Consider the following 23,264-nt stretch of genomic DNA (forward strand, 5'->3'; position numbering starts at 1 on the left):
AGGGTGTTTATTGAAATTGTATTAATTGGAATTGTCCATATTCCTCTCATACATTTAAATATCTTCATGTTGGACAAGAACAAACATGAAACAAAAACACTGCTGAGGTCAAAATTAAGGTAATTGACATTAATTTATTATTAACATTTGAAATATAAAAAAGAAACAAATTAGCATCTTAAAACATGCAAACACACTTAGAGAGCTGCTCAAGAAAACCACTTGATTAGTGTTCAGAGAACATTACACAACAGCTTAAATCAAAGTACTTTTTATTTATCTTTGCTATTTAATATAAGAGATAATTAATCCCCAAAATATTTTGAAGGAATAATAAAGCAATTATAGTGTACTGTTGTACTAATCATGTGCAGCAATTCTTGCTTATATCAGTCTGATTCATCTGATTCCTCCACTTCTTCCTGTCCATTGTTCCCCTCCTCAGAGTCACTCTCCTGTGACAGATTGAATTAAGCATCAAGAAATGAAAGACATCACAAAATGTCTCAAAAAAGATCTCACAAGGAAATTCCCAAATCAAACAACACAAAATTACAGGCTATTAAAGGCAATTATAGACCTCCAGGTGACATGTTGTACGGTATATTTGCTTCTGTAAATAACAAGACAAAACATGATAACACGACACATACAGGATAATGCAAGTCAGCCAGACATTATACCTCCACTTCACTCCGCAACTGAGATGACTCTTCCTCCTCTTCATCAGCTGCCTGTGACCTTTGTGAGAGAATCTCTTCACCCTGCAAAAACAAAATGGTTTGAATCTCTGTATCATCTATACATTGTACACTGTGCCCTGTATGGACTTACATTACAGCTTTATAATTTAAAGCTATCATACAAATTGTAAAACATTAATATAATGAACATTTTTTAATATAAACTTAAAAATGTAAATAAATCAGAATGTTTATTAATAATAGACTTTTTCTAACACTTAATTTGAAAATATGGGCTTAAAGGCTTTATTTTATCGAAATAAATCGAAAAACACCATAGGAAAACCTCGAAGGAACCAGCGGCAAATTAGACTTCCGGGTTGTGACGTCATACCTGCAGCACTCTATTAATCCCAGGTCAGTGTCACTCATTGGATGAACGACACACATAGTTTCTATAATTTCTGAGCCTGTTTACATAAAGGCTCTAGCAGTTTTACATTTTACACATTGCTGACTGTAATATCAAGTTTTTTTTAGTTTTTTTTTTTTTTATGAATGCACTTTTTGGACTATAAAGGTAAAAATTAAATGGTCTCTCTACTCCAATTGACACGTTGTCCATTCAAACTCTGAAATAACTGTAGGTGTAATGTGCTGTGTTCCCGAAACTGTCCAAAGCATGTGGATACGAGGCATGCTATCGGCTGACGGTTGCCAACCATCTAGCTGTAACTTCCTAAAACCACATCTTTTCCGCTAAAAAGAGGTGTTAACCCCATATCTAAATTACAAGTGTGAAACCCGGGGTTAAAAGGTGGGGTTTAGAACAACATTAACCCAGGGTTAAGAACGGTGCAAAAAGCCCTTATGTTAACAAGGTGTAGAAAAAAAATCCTTTTAGTTAAAATTCAGCATCACTAGGATTTGGATACTTTTTTCATCTGTATAACAAGAAAAAAAATGTAGGGCGGGACTTGATTTTGTACAATGGGAATTGATTGCTGCGATCTCATGTGAGTGACAGGTTGTCCTCGTGCCAGTAAACATCATCAGAGAAGAGAAGTTATTACAAGAGGGAGTAGAAGTTATTTTGATTAAAGATTACGAGGGCACATGAATAAAAAAATAAAACAATGATTTGCAGGAATAAATCATTTATAATAAAAACGGCAATATTCCATAAAAAAGGAATTGTCCATTTTGATGTATGGTGACTTTAAGCCATGATGTGCCTTTTCTCTTTTCACCGTAATTTAAAATCTCACCTTTAAGTCTCTGTTCTTCAGGTTTCCTAGCCAGAAGGCTTCCTGGCAGTTGTTAAGAGTGAGCATGGCTTTCACGCGATACACAAACTGCTCCAGACATTTTTTCAATGCAGGAACGTGATTGGTCAGACCCGTATCTTGCCTAATCTGAGAACAGTAACGCAGTGATTATAATTACAGATGCCATATGCTTTAACAGCTTCAAATGAAATTTTTTTTGTTTTCATCTTTAATCCCAGTCTAGCTCCACTGACCACCATGCACAGAAAATGCAGCTGTTCACCTTTGAGTAGCCACACATGTGGTGGAGTTGTCTAGTACTGAGCTGGAAGGTCTTCAGTAGACTCTGAACGTCCTCCTGAGAAGATCCATCAGGGCAATGATTCAAAATCTCACTTTATTAAACTGATTATTTCTGAGTTTAAAAGCTCTTGATTCTGAGCAAGATGCAACATTATGCATACGTTTAAACGAATGAGACAGAAATACCTTGTGTTTTTTAAAACTGTAGTCAAGCAGAGGCATTCCAAGCTTAAGGAATGACTCAAGGAAAAGACGACCGTACTGAAAGACAAAGTGAAAAGAATGCGGTGATGAATGACATTATCGTCATAAACAACATTTGTGTGTGCAAATATTTCTCACCTTTAAACACACAGTGAGTACAGGTCTGCTGTCAAAAATCTGGAGCAAAACAAAAAAAAAGTATGTAGCAGAGGCTTTTTACATGGCCATAAATGTGAAGGGTGCGCACTGTGAGCACAAGAAAGATGTGAACGTCTCTGTACCTTGACCAGGTTTATGAGGATGTGGAAGTCACGCACAGCCAGATTCCATGTTAAAAGCTTCTCGCTCTGCACCTGAATAGATTTAGGGCATTAGCTTGAGAGAGTCACTACACACTTGCTCTACTTGTTATAATACCCCTATTATGCTATTTTAAAGTTTCCTATTTTTGTTTTGGAGGCCTCCTACAATTGATTTTCATGCAAAGTTTTTCCTCATAATATACATTGCAGCATCACCGCTTTGAAAGAGTTCGATCAAAGATTCTGTCTTTTTAAACCCCTCCTTTCTGAGAGCCTACTCTACTCTGAATGGCCAGATGGTCCAGTCTGTTGTGATTGGTCTACTGCTTACAGCATGTGTTGGAAACGAAACGTTCAGAATTTCAACTCCAGACGCTTCCTCAGCACTTGTATACAGAGTGATACAAACAGTAACGATGGCATTGGTTTTAATGTATCTATTTGTGCGTGGGTCCCCGTCTTTTGGAAGTGCATGCAAAGTGGATTTGCTTCGCAGAGCAGAAAACTGCGTGTTCTTGACATTTCAACAACACAAACCAAACTTCCAGGCCTCAGCTACAACTACAGTGTTTAAGAGTGAGTCAAAGTAGACGTTGTTCGCAGGCAGCCAATTAAGACCATAGGCTGGCATTGTGCAAATTGTTACAAACAGGAAGTAAGACTGGAATCGCAGACGCAGGAACCGGCCAATACAATCAGATGTCCAACTGAACCGAACTGAACCGTGTCCAACGTTACGCAAAAGTGATCTCTTGCGCGTCTACGTCACGCATTGTTTACACAGAGATTTCGGAAGTTTTACCTTTCACTATTTAGATATATCGAAATCGTCATCCATTGCGATTTCCCGTATATATAAATATGTTTAGTGAAAGGTAAAACTTCCGAAATCTCCATGTAAACAATGCGTGACGTAGATGCGCGAGAGATCACTTCCGGCGTAACGTTGGACACGGTTTAGTTCGGTTCAGTTGGACATCTGATTCAGATCAGTTCGACATAGCTGTTAACAAGAGGTAAAAAACGATATAAATACTGTTTGTTTTCTCACACAAACCGCTCGTTTCGTGTCTTAGGCCATCAGTGTGTACTTACATTTACGAGTTATTAAATCATGTTTAATTTTGACTTCTCTGTGCATGTTCTTTGAGGTGGACCCCCTAAACCTGCATTATATGACTGACAGACAACAACGGTTTGACCGACAAATGTCAAAATTGAAAATGCTGTGGAAACAAAGACACCTACATCTTGGATGCCCTTGAGGTAAGCTAAAACATATCAAAAATGAATTTCAAAGTGAACTATCCCTTTAATATGGTCTCAAAACCTGTAATATGTCAAATTTGAACATGTGGTGGGTTTTCCCAGATTGCATCACATACTGTATATAAAAATAATATCTACATCCACACAAAAACACACACCTCTTGATTATCTGTCTGTTTGCTGGGAGGAATCTTGCGCACAGCTCTCTCTAGCTCTGCCATCATGCTCTTGTAGTACACCAGGAACGTCAGCCTGCAGCGTCACCAAACAAAGCATAAATTTGCATTTATTACACGTCTCTATGAAATACCAGATTATGATTGGTCTAACATTAAGTGGTCATATACTATATTTGAATCAATCATTTATATACTTATGTTTTGTATTCATCGCTCACAATTACACAGCTACTTTTTTTTTTTAAGCTGCCGTACCTGTTGAGCGTTGGCCAACTGCGCGAGTTAGCGTCTTTAGCAGCATTCATCAGCTCTGGAACACCCTCACCTGCTATTTCCTCCACCGCCTTCAAAACATCATCAGTGTGCTCCAGATAAATACTAGAGAGGTGGGGAAAAAATAATAAAAAAACATACTCAGATATAATTTATAACTGTTATTAATATTTGACATTTCAATTAGTAAAAGAATATCTTATTACAATAATTACATTACATTTGTAAGATTACATGTTTTAGCTTACCTCAAGGGCATCCAAGATGTAGGTGTCTTTGTTTCCACAGTATTTTCATTTTTGACATTTTTCAGTCAAAAAGTTGTTGTCTATCAGTCATACACTGGAGGCTAAGGGGGTCCACCAAAATGAATGCACAGAGAAGTCAAAATTAAACATGATTTAATGATTCGTAAATGCAAGTACATATTGATGGCCTAAGACACGAAAACAAGCGGTTTTTGTGAGAAAACGAACAGTATTTATATCGTTTTTACCTCTTGTAATCACAGTGAGGTCCAAGTGATCTGAATCATTTGTGCAATGTCCAACTGAACCGAACTGAATCAGTTCAATGTTACGCCGGAAGTGATCGCTTGCGTGTGACGTCACTCAATATTTACACGGAGATTTCGGAAGTTTTACCTTTTACTAAACATATTATATAGATATACCGAAATCGTCTTCCATTGCGGTTTCCCGTATATCTAAATATGTTTAGTGAAAGGTAAAACTTCCGAAATCTCTGTATAAACAAAGAGTGACGTAGGCGCAAGCGATCACTTCCGGCGCATGTGCAGACCGAAACGCCCGTGCCGTCAGATCATTTTGTCATGGCTATGATTACAAGAGGTAAAAACGACATAAATACTGTTCGTTTTCTCACACAAACCGCTCGTTTCGTGTCTTAGGCCATCAATGTGTCCTTACATTTACGAGTCATTAAATCATGTTTAATTTTGACTTCTCTGTGCATGCTTTTTGGTGGACCCCCTTAGCCTCCAGTGTATGACTGATAGACAACAACGGTTTGACTGAAAAATATCAAAATTGAAAATACTGTGGAAACAAAGACACCTACATCTTGGATGCCCTTGAGGTAAGCTAAAACATATCAAAAATTAATTTCAAAGTGAACTAACCCTTTATTACTCTAATTTCTTCAATGGCTCTTGGAACTGAATGGAAACTTGTGTGTAATTCACAACATACCCGAGGAGAGTTTGAAGAGCCTCGTTGTATTTGTTCCCTCGCTCTTTCTCTCCACTCGCTGTAACCCACTCCTGACAGAGAAAATGCCTTGACAGGGATGCTGGGGGGAAATTGTGAATGCATTACAGAGAGTAACCACTATTATACTGCATATAAAACCAGAAACATACTGATCTGTTCTCTGTAGTTCCTGTGGTTTGATCCTCCGTAATGGGACAGCACAATGAGCAGCTGGGTCAGACATAAGGCTGTGTTCAGGCTGGGCACTGTGCTTCGGAAGTTCTGCAGGTACTCAAAAGCATGCCTGAGCATATAAAACACCACGTACAGACGGTTACACTGCATATCCTCCACTAACAGCAAACAGGAAGTGTGTGCACTGACGTTCCCACCTGCTGAGCTGATCTAAAGTCAAATCTGTCTCGTCTTCTTTTAGCCGGCTGGCCAGGACCCCCAGAGCACTCTTCAGCAGAGCACGATGCTCCAGACCAGAAAAGCCGGCCCTGAATATGAACAGCAGGTGATTGAAGATGGTCAGAAAGGTTTGTAGTTGTCAGCAAATTCAACTAACAGCTAACAGGTCTGGGCTCACCAGCTGAACGTGGTGTGTAGCACTTGCAGTAGCTGCTGATAGGCTGAACACATGAGCTGCTGTTCCTTCACGTCCACACCAGGAGCATCAACAACACCCTGATGCTCAGAGAGAATAGTCTGTGTGGACAAACACGTTTAAACAAAGTACATAATTAATAGGGCTGGGCAAAAAAATCGATTTTTCGATTAATCGTTTTTTAAAATGTGTTCGATTCAAAATCGATTCTCAACGGCCGGAATCGATTTTTTCCATATAAAGGGCTCGCGGACGCGGTGCTGCATCTTCTCGTCTCTCTGCACTATGCAAGCGCCAAGCGCTGCAGCTGTCGATACATACACGCGTTCAGGAGTCGGGACATGACGGAATATTCACTTAACAATCGGGCCAGCATTGCATCGTAACCTATGATCGTAACTAACGTTTATCATTTTCACGTCTTTTTGTGTTTTACAAGCAATGTTAAACCATCCCATGCTCGCGGACTCTCAGAGATGTCTTTCACTGCGTGCACAGTACAACCTAAATCTGCCTCACAAACAGCTCGCCAGAAACAAAAGTTTTGTCCCTGGATTATATCACTTTAACAGTTAAAACACGCGACATTATGTCAAAACTCTGGTCTTGGTGAGTAACCTCGTAAAGACAGTCGGTAATGTCTTAAATTAGCATTAAACGCGTGTGACAGAAAGTTAATGAAACAGTAATGGATTCGCACACTAGTTCTTAAAGTGAACGCAGCCATTTGTGTCAGTCATTAATTCTGTTGTCATAACAACAGAATATAGTATTAATTGTAAGCAATCAGAATTAAAAGCCTTTGTATTTAATTCAGTCTGGACTAAAAAGACTATCCAGTGTTATTTTACATTGGATTACTTTATTCAGTTTCTGTAGTATTTCTGACATACCCAAAAACTACCCCAAAATGTCTCTTAATTTGTGTCTTTATTCTATTGTATTTATTTGTGCTACTTTTTTCAATTTAATTCAAAGATTGAAATCAAGCTTCCATACATAAACTCTTAAAACAAAAAACAAAAATAAACAAAAAAATTACATTACCATTTAGGTAAGATCAATGTAAAAAAATGTCGAAATATTTATATATTTATTTATCTATATCTATCTTAAACATAAAATAACATGATACTGTTTGATCAAGCTGTGCGACTGTTCTGACTTTTTTTGCACATTGCATCAAAATCCTGTTTATTCTTTGTATGCATTTAGTGTACCTAAAATAAAAAGAGTTTTATATACAGGTTTATGGCTCTTAATTTCTTTGTATTAATTAACCACTAGTAAACTTATGTCCACTGTTCTTTTTTATAAATATAGGATTTGTATTACATCTTCATTATAGTCGAATCGAGAATCAAATCAGGAATCGAGAATCGAAAATTGAATCGAGAATCGAATCGAACTGAGCGCTTGTGAATCGAAATCGAATCGAAATTGAAATGTGAATCGATACCCAGCCCTAATAATTAACCTGTTTACAAGGCTGTGAATGGAAACATGTGTGTACCTGAAAATGATTGTGGCAGTTCTCTAGGTGTGTGCAGAGTGTGGGCAGCAGATCAATGCAGCAGGTGGCGATTTCTTTGGCAGTTTTCTGTTGCAAGTGAGCAAAGCCCATAGCTCTATCTGTCTTACTCTAAAGAGACAACAAAGAAAATATTTGGGAGGCACAATATTTCTTTACTATATTGATTATCAGCCAATATTGGAGATGTTTTTTTAATTAATCAGTATTAGTCAATACTGAATATTGTTCTGTTTTATATTCAATTGTGTATTTTTATATTGCTCATTTCCCTGTTTTTACATTTAGATTACTTTAAATGCATTAGACGCTCATTCAAGTTAATCTTTAAAAACACTAATAATTTCATTTAACACAAAAAACTAAAATCCATCAGTTTAAATAATACTCTTAAATGTCACGTTAAGCAGATCTTTAAATAATCTTTTTTATTTTGTTCGTAATAAATTATGCCACAATTCACTTAATTTAGCCATCATTATAATGTACAAAATAAAAATGTGTTAAAGACTATATTAACGGTTTTATTAAATACATTTTTAACTGCATTATAATGATCCCAAAAGTGAATTTTGGTATCATTATAATGTACTTTTTTTTTTTTTTGATTTGCTCAAGATTAGGGATGCACGATATATCGGCCACATTATCGGTATCGGCCAATATATGATAATTTTTAATGTTATCGTTATCGGCCCAACAAGAACATTTAGCCGATATCTAAAAGCCGATAAATAATGTATTATTTCCTTCAGCTGAGGCACTTTAGATGCGCACTGTTCAACATGATGCTTTTAAATTGCTTGAAATACGATTGAAATCACTTTAAAAAGTAAAATCCAGTTAAAGTGCAAAATGTGCAGCACAAGTCTGTCATATCGGCTACACAACATTAAAATAAGAACATCATAATTGTGTTTTTGTATCTTGGCTTTTAAGGACAGAGACTGTTTTTGATAATCGGGCTCTCAAAAATTGTCTAAAAACGTGGATTTAGATTTATTGGCCAATATATCGATTATTGGCTTTCAAATACAAAGAATTATCGGTATCGGCCAAAATTGTCATATCAGTGCATCCCTACTCAAGATTACATTTAACAGTGTTTTTTAAAATAGCTGATTTTAGTTTTTAGTGTTTTTTAGTAATATTAAGACAATATCTGAGACTGATAGGTTGATTAGAAAGTTGTGCATGACCATGTTCTACAATGTAAATCAAGTTAAATTGTTGTCAAGTTGATGTCTGTGTTCATACTTTGAGAAATGGAGCCTTTTTAGCTGGAGCAGAAGCCAAACTGAAGTCAAGTTTACGCCACATGTCCTCCAGCAGGAAAAGCAACTCAGCAGGGCCCAACTGCACTTCCTCCTTTAACTACACATAAAGCAACGTTATTTTTTAGTCTATAATTATGTACTTGTACTGAGAATCACCCAGCAAACAGACTTGTTTTACCTTACTATGTAGCTCAGTGTCCAGTAGTGTCCGAGACAGAAGGCCACACTGCAGCACGCTCAGAGCTTCAACATCCAACTCTCGGAAGAATGGCCAGTACGAAGACAGACTGACCCCTGATTTGGCATCCTTTTCTTTCTCCTTCTCGCTCTCTTTCTCTGGATGGTCCTGCGATATACAAAAAATGTACAGGTTTGCCATGTAAAAAGAAAAGAAAACTTTAATATTTTAAAATTCAGGTGACACCATAGTTAAAATCTCAATATAATGGATTAAAATAAAACGAAAGAGTAACATATTCTCCATTTCCATCTCAAACATGATGGTTTTATGGTCTACTTTACCAGATGTCCATGACAATGTCTATAAACCAAGGGACAGAAAGTATCTGGTCTTTACCTGCTGGGACTCCTCTGCCTCTGCGGCCCCCTCCAGCTGTGACTTGTCGCCTGAGGAGTTCTTACTCGCTGAGGCCTTCCTCTTCCTCCCAGATGACTCTAAACACACACAAACAGTGAAGGACTGACCCCAATAAACAAAACGTACAGAAAGTAAAGTTTGGTGATTTCTTCAGCAGCCTTGCCTTTCTTTCCTTTCTTTGGCGGAGCGATTAAAGAAGCGGGTATCATCCCCTCAGGAGTCTCTCCATCAAAGTTAGCCTGAGGAGGAGTGTAGCCTGGTGTAGCTAACACAATAAAACAATGTAAGAGAAAATATAGTAAATAAATACATAAATTATTTAGAAGAAATATATATATATATATATATATATATATTAAAAAAAACATTATATCATAGTATAATACAGATATATATATTTTTTACCATAATGCCGGGTTCAGACTACACAATATTTTTGTCTGTTAAGACAGTCACTTTTGACTCCTAAATAGTAGTCGTGTTGTGGACTAGAAACATTTCATTCTACAAGTTGCTTCCTGACCAATAACATGGCAATGTCACGATGTGTTTTCTACTGGCTGTCTTGATGTCAGAAAAGCCCCAAAAAATAAAGAAAACATGACATTTCCCCAATTGCATGAAGAGCACAGTATGTGCTGTCAACCATCCAAAGAGAACTTGAGTTAATATATCCACAAACCTTTCCTCCATTGCACAATTCGCTTCTGTGCTCCTATTGGTCAACTTAACAAATTTGAAGGAAACCCACCGTGAATGACCATAAAAAAACATGAAACATGCTAGTCTTATATTGTTATAATATAACTTGGATTGTGGATTCGGGCTGGTATTGTGTCGTCTGAACCTGGCATAAGACATACTGAGGAACCCATAAGGTAAATTGAAAGTGAAATATGAAGATTTGTTCATTTATAATTATTTCATCAAGGGACTAACAGACTACAGTATATCTAAGACAATGACTTAAAGTAAAAAGAGATTATGTTTCTTTCTGGTACCTGCTAAGCACGTCTGCAGTAAACTCTGAAGGAAAGTGATATTATGAATACGAGTTACAACCTTCATTTTCATCTCAGGATCGTTCTGCCTGCAAAACGCATTCACCACCTACGCTCATAAACACATGCATAATATACATGTTAGAATTCTTTCAGTAATATATAACATCAAAAATGTACAGTAGTTCCAAGTTGTAGTTCTTTAATACTCAAAGTGAATGGTTGCCATAAAATCAACAAAAGCAGTCCATTCGATTTATGCACTATATTTCCTAGTCTTCTGACAGTTTGTGTGAGGAACAAACCAAATTTAAGATATTTTGTCTAAAGACATTCATTGATTTTTTGACGTTACTTACACTCATTTGAGAACTACACCAAAGTAAATCATTCAGTCAATTAATTCAGTCTGAAGAGGTGTACTAACCTCCCTGAACCAGTTGATGGTGTGAAAGAGCAGAGAACAGAGGAACTCTCTCTCAGCCTTAGACAGACTCTCCACCTTCTCCACCACCTCCATATCAGTCAGGATCAGAGGACAGCCTACAACAGCACAGAACTCCCTTAGATGACCGGCTGAATCAAACTTATGAGAACTCTTGAGAAGTTAACATAAATAATCAGCATCATTATGACAAAAAGAGAAAAGCGTCTGATAAATTCCTTCTGTGCAGTGACCATGGCAAACCACAATCTAGAACAGAATGATTAAAAAATGTTATCACTGACCTAGCAGAGCATCAATCTCCTCCAGATCCCCCTGGTGCTGCACCTCTTCACACAACCTCAGCAGGCGGAAGAACGGGGACAGACACAGAGGAGACACGCGCCTAGAATGAGAGAGAAGCATTCACAAAGCTTGTGGGCAGCACTCCGACATGTAGCGCAACAGAGCTTCGGGTGACACAAGAAGGAATCCCGGCTCATGGTTGGTTCCTGATGCCGTTACTTTCACTCCTACCACTTATTTTTATATATATATATATATATATATATATATGATAAGTCGCTACAGTATGGTTATTGGCATCAACTAATAATAATGCATGCTATGTAACTGAAGTCTGTGCAATTATGGAGTACATCATTTTCTTTTCAAATATTTTTTAAATAAATTTTTTTGTAATAATTGTGTTAAATAATTGTTTCAGTTTCATTTAATTTCAGCAATTTTGCATACATATCATATGATCAAACCACATACAGTACAGTATGTATGTAGTAATTTTGATATCTTGTATTGATCAAAGCACTATTATCTATTCTATATCAAGAGGAACTTCTTTTCAGCTGAAAACCTTTTTACTTGAAGTGCCCTATGGGAGGCACTATTTATACTATTTCATTAATTTGAGAACACATTTGCATTATCACAGTTCTCCGATGCTGATTAAAGGTCACATACAAAATATAAATATTGGTTAAAATATTTTTTGTGTGTTTCATTTTTGTTGTTTTTAACTTTTACGGCCTACAGTAACAGAAGCGTTAGTCTGTTCCACTTAATTCAGCATACAGTCTTCAGTAGTACCTCTCTCTTTTGACTCCAGCTGGTTGGGTTGTGTCCGTTTTGTGCTCTTGAGTCATGAGAGGCTGTAGATTGATGGCAATTCCTCCCTGACTCTCATCCTCGTCCAAATTATACATTACAGAGACAGGAAACACAAACGGGCTGAGACACAAGCACACATAAACAAACAAAGGGTTATAAGAAAATGACTTATATAATGAAAAATATATTAAACAGCCGATTGCTTTCATTTGATCATACACAAATAAAAAAAAAAACAGAGGTGTCTTTATGAGCCCTGAATGTGTCACTCACCCTGATATATCTGGTCCAAGGTCTACAATAAAGTCTTCCTGAAAATCCTCTAACACACTCTTTCCGATCCATGCCTGAGGGTGACAGCCAACACAGAGAGCTTAATGTAATAATGTACTATATAAAGACATTTTTGTTATGTAGAAATGGATATATACTTAATTAAAGTATACAACCAACACACACACCAGCACTAGAGGGTCCAGTTTGCAGGTCTGTAGCAAGTTGGCTAGCTCATCAAAACAGAGAGCGGCAGCTTCAGGGGAACTCTCACTGCACGAGCGCACCAGCTCCAACAGAGCCATAACCTGCACACAACACAATACTCAAAACATGATGTGGCACATGGGTCAGGAAATGCAAGCAAGACATTTAAAATGTTACAAAGGATTTATTTTCAGCTAGCTCTTTTGTACTTTCTATTCATCAAAGAATCCTGAAAAATATTAGTATCATGGTTCCAAAAAAATATTAAGCAGAATAATCGTTTTTAACATTGATAATAAGAAGAAATGTTTCAAGCACCAAATCAGCACATTAGAATGATTTCTGAAGGATCACGTGACTGCTGAAAATACAGCTTTGCCATAACAGGATTAAATTACAATTTAAAATATATAAAAATAGAAAACAAATATTTTAAATTTAATTAATGTTTAACAGCATTTATCATGGCAGCTTTGGTGAACATATGATACTTATTTCAAAAACAAATCTTAGTTACCACAAACTTTTAGTGTAAATACAAACTTAAAGGTGCAGTAAGCAATTTCTGAGAAACACTGTTGATATTTGAAATCAACCCAAACAAACACACCCCTTCCGTCATTGATCCGCCCCCAAAATGCATGAACACCCTTTTTCCCCAGTGATATTCCTCTGAGCTTTTGCCTTTTGTAATGTCTCTCTGCCACAATTCTCCCTCTTGCTCACTCTCTCTCCTCCCCCATCATGAGTGTGTTGTGGTGCTTGGTCTGATCCACTTTCAACAGCGCTTCTCAGAAATCGCTTACTGCACCGGTTAAACCATCAGATCATATCACTTACCTGTCTGTGCGTCTCATTGGGCAGTGTACCACCTTGAGAGCCATGAGGTTTATTTCTACATAAACATCACAAGATGAAAAAGAGTAGAGATCAAAGATTATTACTAAAGGATGTGTATAAGTGAAACATTGTAATGTAAAGAGTGTACCTGCAGGCTCCCATACTGCCCACCATCATGACTGCCCCAATAATACCAATGCGTTTGTACTTGGGCACCGTGCTAGACAGCTGCTTACGGATGACGATATGCATGTCATCCTGGTGGTGGTCACATAGATATTTGACAGAATTGACATTTTGGATCAACTATCTCTTAATTGAAAACATGACATACTTTTCAGATGCAATGCATTTCTCACCTGGATGTGTCCCCCGTGCTGCTCCTGTCCGAACGCCAGGCGGCTAAGCAGGTGGAAGAGTTGTCTGATCTGCTGTGAGGTCAGGTTGTCCATGTAGTCCAGAATACCCTGCCAGAAGACCCGAAATTCACACCAACAATAGGTTAAATATCATTACAAACAAGAAAACACCCAAAATATTTTGAATAAACTTAATGTAATAAATTACTATACATTTTATCAAATTATATATATATATATATATATATATATATCACTAATATAATTTTTATTTTATAAATGTACATCAAAAAACTATTTCCTTCCAAAATTAGTATATAAATATATATAGTTTTCTAGCCTTTATATTTATTCTAAATAACTACTGGCAAAATATTGGTCTAGAACAGACTAAAACTTGATTATATAATAAAAAATATAATAGTAATATATATTGCATTACTATTACTACTAATATATATATATATATATATATATATATATATATATATATATATATATAATATTTTTATTTAATATATTATATAAAATATATAACAAAAAACAATTTGATTCCAAAATAGACATTAAGTTTTGATATTTTTCATAGTCTGTTAATATTTTGTAAAGAAAGGCTAAATATAAAGGCTAGAAAACTCTTAAAAACCATCATTAAATTTCCATGACTTTTAAGATTTTAATGATTTTCATGACTTCTTCATACATGAAAAATACAAATACTTCCATGGCCTAACTGTGGTAATCCTGTAGCAAACTGACGAAGGAAAGGAATCATACCTTCACAAAAACTGTGAACTGGCTCATCTCTGCAGGTCTCTGAGATACCAGCTCACAGAGCAGCTCAAGAGCCACATCCACCTCGCCACTAACACCACTGCATGCGTGTGTGACCAGAGAGCCCACCACCTCCTACACAACAAACACACAAGTACTGGACATCAATGCACGTCTATGAATGAATGTTGGTGTCCTGCAGTGTATAAGGCGACGAGAGGTTTTTCTTACCTGCCGACAGTAGGAGTCAAAGGCAGTGAAGGATTGTTTGTACATGTGACCTCCGAAAGGCACCACACAGCAGTCTGAAGAACGCAAGAGTCCTTGAGCTAGAGCCAGAATGGATGGGAAATAACCCCGCATCACCTGTATGAAACAGATACACCATACTTGATACGAGGAGCCAAAACTTCAGGGATCATATTTAGGCCTATTCTTTCAGTCATAATCGTGTGCATAAAAGTAAACCTGAGAATGGCCCTTAAAGGTCTTCTGCAAGAGGCTTTCTGGAATCAGACCCTTGCGAACTTTGACCTTAAGCACTCTCTCTGCCCCACGTCGGCTGTGGTTTGCATTAGTGGAGTGAAGGATGAGCAGCACCAACAGATCAACCACCTGAGAGACACAACAAGTAGGGTTTATTCATATATTTCTATGTTCAGGTGTGAAATGTGTCGATCTAATGGCAATCACACCTTATGGTCCTCTGACTCATCAACATTCTCTATGGCCTGAAAATCAAAACATAAACAGTATTTAAAACACTTCAGTTGGATGGAAATATAGCACCTAGTGTCTGAAGACAGAATAGAGCTCTCCGCTCACCTTTAGCCAAGCCTCTGAGATGGTTTTCTGAAAGCGGATAGCTGACTTTATGACCTCCAGAATCAAAGCCACACTATCTTGACCACTGCTGCATGATGGGACATTGGAGGGCCTGAGAAGTGCCAATCAAGAACAAGTCAGACCACTGCAGGCAGAACTGGAGATATTCTTATTTGTCTTCCATGGAAGAAAGCAAGTCTGCTGAGACCATCACATCTTTTAAGAACAAGCACTTGACCACACCTCACTCCAAACCAATGCATCTAGTTGTCACATAGTTGTCATACTTTGGATAAAAGTGTCTGTTAAATGCATAAATGTAAGTGGGAAAATGTCTCACCTTGACGCGTTTTTGCTTTTCAAACGACTCTGGGAAGCCTGCAGAACTGCTGGCAAAACACACTGCTCCAACTCCAGCTTTTTACGCAGGTCACACACCACCTGAGGAGCATGAAACATGAGCAAAACTACAGCTCTACAGAAATAAAAAAAATGTCAACCAGAGAAGATAACTGTTCATGATCAGAAATGGAGAAAAAAAAGGGTCAGTTTAGAGACCTTCACCTCATTAGCATCAGATGCGGAGATGGAGTGTAAGACGAACTTCACTACGACAGGAAGATCCTCTAACTGCACAGCAGAGAGAGTTCCCATTACTGCTTCACGCACCTAATAGAGAGAAAGAGGATTTTGAATAGTATAAAGTATCGTTTAAAAGTCTAAATTCATGAATATGTTTATTTTCCATGGATGCATTACATTGGAAAAAAATCTATTTAAAATAAATGTTGTTCTTTTGAATTATCTATTCATTAAAGAATAATGAAAAAAAAAAAACTATCACGGTTTCCACAAAAAATATTTAGCAGAGATAATTGATAATTAAGCATAATATATCAGAATGATATCTGAAGGATCATGTGAAAATTCAGCTTTGCCATCACATGAATAAATTACATTTTAAAATATATTAAAACAGAAAATTGTTATGTCAAATTGTAATATTTCCTTTTTTTTAAATTGTTTTAAATAAATGCACTCTTATTACTTCTATTTTGCATAAGAAGTGTGCTTGTGTTGTCTTTCTTTAAAGTCCCTGTGAAATCAAAATTGAACCTATTTACTTTGTTAGCGCATATTACTAGTCTTGTGGTGAACAATTAATCCGTGCAAGTGAATATATATTAAAAAAATGTTTTACCTTAGTAATCTTTAATCAAAATCTGAAAAGTTACTTCCGGTCTGGAACGGTTTCTTTTTCTGATGACGTAGGTTTCACAGTTTGGGTGGGGAAACGCTTAACCACTCCCCTCAAACCGTTAGTTTGCTATGAGCGAGAGATGGAGAGGAGGAGCGCTAGAGTAAAACCCTGCCCTCTGTTCAATATTCCGTTTCACTTGGAAATACGTCACAGCACTGGAGAAAAATCGTTTGCAACTTCCGGTTCACGGGGACTTTAACAAAATAAAAATCCATCAATGAATTTTATTTCATTTAAAGCAATAAAGCAATTTTAGAGTACCTCTGACAATAACGCAGAGCTCAGATTCAGGCTGGATAAAGCATCCAATATAGGCACAGTGAGCTGAGTGTTCTGCTGAAGTAAACCGCTAAAAGGAAGTAGACACAAACACAGACTCACATAAACACAATATACACAATGATAATAAGCATCTACATAACAGTCACACTCCTCATTACCATCACAGCCATAATTACTAAACCAAACAACACAACTGAGCATGAGCATGAATCAACTTTAACAGGCACTTCTACCCCATCTCATGGATTGGGACACTGTTGACGTACTTCAGCTCTTTGGCCATGTCTCCATGCTGGGAATCCTCCAGGATTTCTGGCAGGCTGGTAATAATGTCCCGCTGGATCTCCACTGGAGCCACAGACACCATCTGCATCAGCTTACTGCTCAAATCCTACACACACACACACACACAGCAGTTATGGTAGTCAGACATCTCTCACAGCAATGCCACAATTTGGCGATGACAAATATTTATGTCTGCTACAAAGGAATCGTTGGCGATTATGACGTTCACTGGAACATATTCATCACTGGACTAGGACTGTGTACCTTGCCGTCTACAATTCGGTCCAGCCATTTTAACTGGTTTATGATGAGACGGGGAACGTTGAGGCCATCCTCACTAACTCTGTAAGAGAGCTCATTACAATCACTGATGAGCGAATGATACCGGACTTTTTTGTAATTGAAGTAATGTGTACAAAAAGTGGAAATTTACCCCTCAAACATGAATTCTGGAAGCTTTTCAAACAAAGTGTTTATGACCAGGGTCTACATGAAAAAAAATTAAACATTTATATGACTTATATATTCCTACCAAAATATTTAGAACAAAAAGAAATGTAATAATTAACTACAGCAGCAATTAATTCACATAAAATATTAATAAATATTCAACAGATCAAGTAAAGGACTACATTTTTTTACCAATTAATTTCCATGATCTTTCTAGTCATTTAAGATTATATATATATATATATATATATATATATATATATATATATATATATATATATATAATTCTATATAATGCAAAATAATTTTAATTCAGACTGATGTGCCGAGTCAAATTCTAGGAAAAAGAAAATATATATTTATAAATAGACTTAAGTTGTCTCTTGCTTTGAGGAAAAATTGTGCCGATTTGTTTACCTGTAGCATCTCTATTCCTAGCAACAAGCGCACCAGACTTTCCTGATAGGAGCCAGAACTGATGTCAGAGGAAAAATGAACAAATAAGTGTATAAGAGTAAACACTTGCATTTAACATTTGAATTAAATCTTGAAATGTTTTAAATTAAAATGTAAAAGTTGGAAAAACAAGAAGTGCATTACGTGGCATCCTGCTGTGAAGTGGATGATGGCACACAAGGCAGAAGACAGTTTCTCAATCTCTCTGGGTCTTCAATGTATGTTTCCAGTGCAGATATAAACTCCTGAATTATCTACAAAACAGCCATTCAACAATGTAAACAGTGTATACTACTTCTGTAAAAAGAAAAAAGTGATATAATGATGATCTGTTTCTCACATTGGGGAATTTGGGACTCTTTCGAAGATGCTGCTGGAGTTTCTTTTGAAATATAACCTGGTCTACAGCTGTTAAAATACATAAAGGATTGTGTGACAGATGTCAATGAAATCTGAACATGTATGTTTTTCTTGTGTGTTCACCTTTATTGTATGCATACTTGATCATCTGTAATCTTACCAATTTCATTAGCCGTACTGCCAGGTGTTAAAATAACACCTGATTCCTTGAGAAAGTGAACAAAAACTGAGTCTGGGTTGGTGTCCTGTACTGAAGGCTTTGTGGGTCGGCCACTGCTCTTGGTCTTTTTTGACTCTGTACAAATGAAGACACATCATTACAGTCCAGCAATACATATTTTTAATTACACCTAATGTACAATGATTTTAGGTTTCCCGCTTTATTTGAGATGTGACGTCATCAGGAACTTACTTGGAATGTCAAGTGTGGAATCTTCTTCCACTGTGATGGACGATGAGCGCTTCTTCTTACGCATCATCTTTAGCTCAGATCGGGTCAGATGGAAATGTTAAAGTAACAGATGTTACCTGTTAGGATTAGGGATAACACACATAACCTTTTTCACATGGGCTAGATTAAATCTGAAGCACTCTGACAGTTTAATAATTACAGTTGTGGTTCAAACAATCCCAGAACTTATCTCGGGAGAATGTAAACAATCATTTCGAGACAGACTGACATGGCAAGAGCTAACGTAAATTACACAGTCGACGAACTCGACGAAATTACCGTAAGTGTCGTCAGAAGTGTTTACCTCAAGGTTACTCCCCGCGCGATGCTGATCTTAAACGCTTGTCGTTTAGATGTTATGTTAATAAATTGACACTGTAGCATAAAATGTATGTTTTCGTAACCAGGCTAATGTCACACTCAAAGCGCGCCAGTGGTTTGTACAATTTAGGGGTCGTTGTAAAATTCTCAATTCTGTATTGATAATTGTTTTGAGGCGTTGCTGTATGTTTCGTGTCTTAACTATATCTATCTTTATAAGTCTAAAATGATACAATACATCAAATAACACGTCATCATGCCCACAGATAATAAGATAAACATGTTCAACCTCGAAATAGTAAACCGGACACTTTGGTGACACTCCCTAATATTCTATGGGCGTGTATTTAAAAGTGGGCGTGGAGAGTCTTGCAATGATTGGACAAGCTGCATATAAGACCGCCCTCTCAGTTTACAGTTTTATATTATGTGGTGTTATTTCCTAGATCTATACCTATGTGGCGTGCGTGTACCAGTTAGTTGCAAGGCATCGGGGTTGGAATAAACATGGCTGGAATAAAATCGTTTTACGACATCACATCAAAAACCCTCACAGGAGAGGAGTTCAAGTTTTCTTCTTTACAGGGTAAGGTGGTCCTCATCGAGAATGTCGCTTCTTTTTGAGGAACGACCACCAGGGATTACACCCAGATGAACGAGCTCCACGAGCGCTTCTCGGATAAAGGGCTTGTGATTCTGGGAGTACCCTGCAATCAGTTCGGGTATCAGGTAGGAATGGACAAAAACACCATGTCTGATTCATTCATTAGCCCAGGAGGACAGGTGCCTGTGGCGCACTTGACCTGTCATGCCCTACTGTCTGTTTTACAGCTCTTTTATCTTTGCTGATTTAAATCTATAAACTAAGGGCAAAAAATAAAATAAATCATACGTAAATTGTAGTATCACTTATTTATTTATAAATTACAAAAAAAAAACTTTAAATGTCATTAATTACGTTAGATAAAAATAGTTTGAAAAATCAATAAATTTGGATTTACATATCTTCAAATGTTTTTTTTTTTATTTTATTTATTTGGATGTTATTACTTTATTTTTACAAATATCTCAAACAAAAAAAATATTTAGCTAATTTAATAATACATTTAGATATTCTTAAAACAGTAAGACTACATAACCCAGCAAAACTCAGTTAAATTTAGCAAATTTGCATTTACTAATATATTATGAAAAGTTGGATCTGTTGACGTAATTCAACGCTCGTGCGATAAGAACAGTTGTATTTTTTTTTTTATTTCCTTGAGGTAACAGACATTTTACTTTAGAGATTTTCTACTGCTTTTTGTATAATTTTTACTCCTATCCTAATATATGAACGCAATAATGGAACCATGACTATACTTAACCGTTTACCCTTAATTATATTCTCACTATGTTGTTGTAAAGTATTTCCAAAATAGCTTGTGATTCTGTTGCCTTTTCATTCTAGGAAAACTGTCAAAATGAAGAGATACTTTTGTCCTTGAAGTATGTCCGTCCAGGAAATGCCTTTGAACCTAAATTTCAGCTCTTGGAGAAGGTCGACGTGAACGGGAAAGGCGCTCACCCTCTCTTCGTCTTCCTCAAGGAGAAACTTCCATTCCCATTCGATGACCCAATGACCTTCATGAACGACCCCAAATTTATCGTGTGGAGTCCCATATGCAGAAACGACATCGCTTGGAATTTCGAGAAGTTTCTTATCGGTTCTGATGGAGTGCCGTTCAAACGCTACAGCAGGAGATACCTGACCAGCAACATCGAGGGAGACATCAAGAAACTTCTCAGCACAGCCAATTAAAATGTCTTTTAAGGGTAAAACGGGTGTCAAAATAAATCAAAAATAATCCTGTGTGCATACCTGAACCTATATGGGTCCCCAATAGGTTTTCATGGTAGTTTGTGCTCTCATGTGCATGATGTTGCTGAGTTTGGACTTTTACTTCATGAAGATGTTCCTGTAAACAAGCTAAGTCTGTGGGGAACAGCTGATGTCCTGCAAAAGTCCTAACTGAACAGTTTCATTTAGCTCATGTATGGCACAATGTGCATTTTGGACCAATAAATGTGTGTGTTTTCTACTCATGTTTCAGGATTTCCTTCTTTCAAATCATCTTCAGTTAGCTTGGGAGCACTGGAAGGCAGACTAGGCAGACTAGTTCTAGGGTGTTGTCCGTTATGTAATACGGTACTGATCATCAGGTGCATTTTAGAGGTTCATTCTGTATTAATGAGCTCCAGTGGAAACTGATCTCTAGTGTGGGTGTGCGAGCTGGGAGTAGAATTTCCCATTGCAGGTACTAGACCAAACATGTTTAGCAATTGCACTTGACCTTTAAATAAATAAATAAAATCTATTTTTTTTTTTTATTTAGAAAAACTAAAATATAAGCATTGAGTACCAAATCAGTCAATTAGAATGATTTCTGAAGGATCATGTGACACTGAAGAGCCGAGACTGGAGTAATGATCCGGAAAACTCAGCTTTGCCATCACAAGAATAAGTTACATTTTAAAATACATAGAAAAGCGTTTTTTTTAAATAGTAATATTTCACAATATTACTGTTTTTAATGTATTTTTATCAAATAAATGCAGCCTTAGTGAACATAAGATACCTCTTTCCAAAACATTAAAAAAATCGTAATTATTCCACACTTCGTGTTTATGATGTCCTAACATTACTCAATAAACATAGCCTTTTCTAACATTCATATACACCCATTTCTATTTACATCAGCCAAAATCAATACCATTTTCCCAATGTACTCTGAAAACAGTTGGCTCTAAATGTGTAAGTCTTTCCTGCCAATAATTTTGCGATTAAATTAATCCATTATTCAGATATTTTTGCATTCCATGGGAATCAAACCTTGGCATTGCTAAAGCAACACTACTGTTTGAGTTATAGGAATGTAAGTATTATTTTAAAAAAAATGTAAAACAGAAATAATAGGTAGGTGAGCTTCCACATTTTATTATATTTTCAATTCAAATAGGCTTAATCAAAATCTGGTGTTGCACATCTTGGCATGATAAATAGAACACGAAGCAGCTATGTACTGTGCCCCAGATTATGATAATGTACATCTATGCAAGAAAGATCTATGAAATTACAAAACAAACAAAAATGTTTAAAATTATGTTTTAGGAGCTGCAGGGGGATAGAGCTTGAGTCAATGATCAGTTCAAGTCCTAATTTTATAGCTGTTTTTCCATAACAACAGTGGATTTGCCATAGAAAGGTAAACACCAGGAACAACCATATAGTTATCATTTTGCAGATTTCAAAATTTGCATGCTGTTTTGTCACACAGAAAAAGAAAGTGTATCATGTTCTTAGCAGCATGAGCTGTCATCCGACACACATGATGCCACACCTAAACGCAGGGTAAATCTCCCAATGTACACCTTCATGTAATAACGACAGCTGCATCTGTAAGGCTGTTCTTAATTAAAACAATGGCCATTCTTTGTGTTCCTCTCTGTTGTGTACATATACCTGTTCAAGTGTTACAAGCAGGCTCCATATTTCTCAGGACTGAAGCCATTTAGAGAGAAACATCCACCATAAAGAGAAAAAAAAAAGAAGCATTATTAAAGCACAAACCATCAGATCAGAAATGAGATGCTTTGGAACTGTTTTGGGGCACGACTGTGACTTACGTTCACTTGTTCCACTGATTCTTAAGCTTCCCTTTGCACAGTATTTGGGGTGTGAAGGCTGTGTGTGAATATATTAGAGATCAGCCTCGCCCTAAATAAACATCGTGATGATAAACCTAACATTGTGATATAGTTAAGCAGCTCTGAATTTGAAATATTTCAAGACAACACTCTCCGGCATGGCATATTTAAC

General features: G+C 36.7%; 2 protein-coding genes across 4 annotated transcripts; one reads left to right on the forward strand and one right to left on the reverse strand.

The window, feature by feature from the left end:
• Nucleotides 1–114: 114 nt before the first annotated feature.
• Nucleotides 115–19,525, reverse strand: fancd2 (FA complementation group D2). 3 transcript variants are annotated; one of them, XM_089134356.1, is made up of 44 exons: nt 19,389–19,525; nt 19,046–19,161; nt 18,794–18,928; nt 18,614–18,681; nt 18,418–18,527; nt 18,235–18,292; nt 17,801–17,853; nt 17,632–17,710; nt 17,349–17,473; nt 17,062–17,149; nt 16,098–16,208; nt 15,880–15,980; nt 15,540–15,651; nt 15,410–15,445; nt 15,183–15,329; nt 14,946–15,080; nt 14,718–14,849; nt 13,941–14,048; nt 13,730–13,839; nt 13,582–13,636; nt 12,723–12,842; nt 12,535–12,608; nt 12,241–12,381; nt 11,439–11,539; nt 11,137–11,252; nt 10,710–10,818; nt 9,872–9,973; nt 9,688–9,785; nt 9,289–9,456; nt 9,091–9,207; nt 7,816–7,944; nt 6,285–6,403; nt 6,085–6,195; nt 5,863–5,996; nt 5,693–5,792; nt 4,464–4,586; nt 4,188–4,281; nt 2,740–2,811; nt 2,597–2,635; nt 2,441–2,515; nt 2,235–2,309; nt 1,952–2,098; nt 684–764; nt 115–455 (listed from the first exon to the last, which is right to left on the reverse strand). In XM_089134356.1, the coding sequence occupies exons 2-44, from the start codon at nt 19,110–19,112 to the stop codon at nt 390–392; spliced, it is 4,341 nt and encodes a 1,446-aa protein (XP_088990482.1). In that variant the 5' UTR covers nt 19,113–19,161; nt 19,389–19,525; the 3' UTR covers nt 115–389. The 3 variants fall into 3 exon arrangements, with proteins under 3 accessions (XP_088990482.1, XP_039545496.2, XP_088990481.1); XM_039689562.2 differs by having other exon boundaries at nt 16,104–16,208; nt 19,364–19,507; XM_089134355.1 differs by having other exon boundaries at nt 19,364–19,507.
• A 316-nt stretch (nt 19,526–19,841) lies between these two features.
• Nucleotides 19,842–21,486, forward strand: gpx1b (glutathione peroxidase 1b). The gene is made up of 2 exons (XM_039688995.2): nt 19,842–20,134; nt 20,856–21,486. Exons 1-2 carry the CDS (start codon nt 19,913–19,915, stop codon nt 21,204–21,206), a joined length of 573 nt encoding a protein of 190 aa, XP_039544929.2. The 5' UTR covers nt 19,842–19,912; the 3' UTR covers nt 21,207–21,486.
• Nucleotides 21,487–23,264: the final 1,778 nt, after the last annotated feature.

This window comes from Pimephales promelas, chromosome 8 (genome assembly GCF_988280905.1).
Source record: "Pimephales promelas chromosome 8, fPimPro1.hap1.1, whole genome shotgun sequence".
NCBI lineage: Eukaryota > Metazoa > Chordata > Actinopteri > Cypriniformes > Leuciscidae > Pimephales > Pimephales promelas.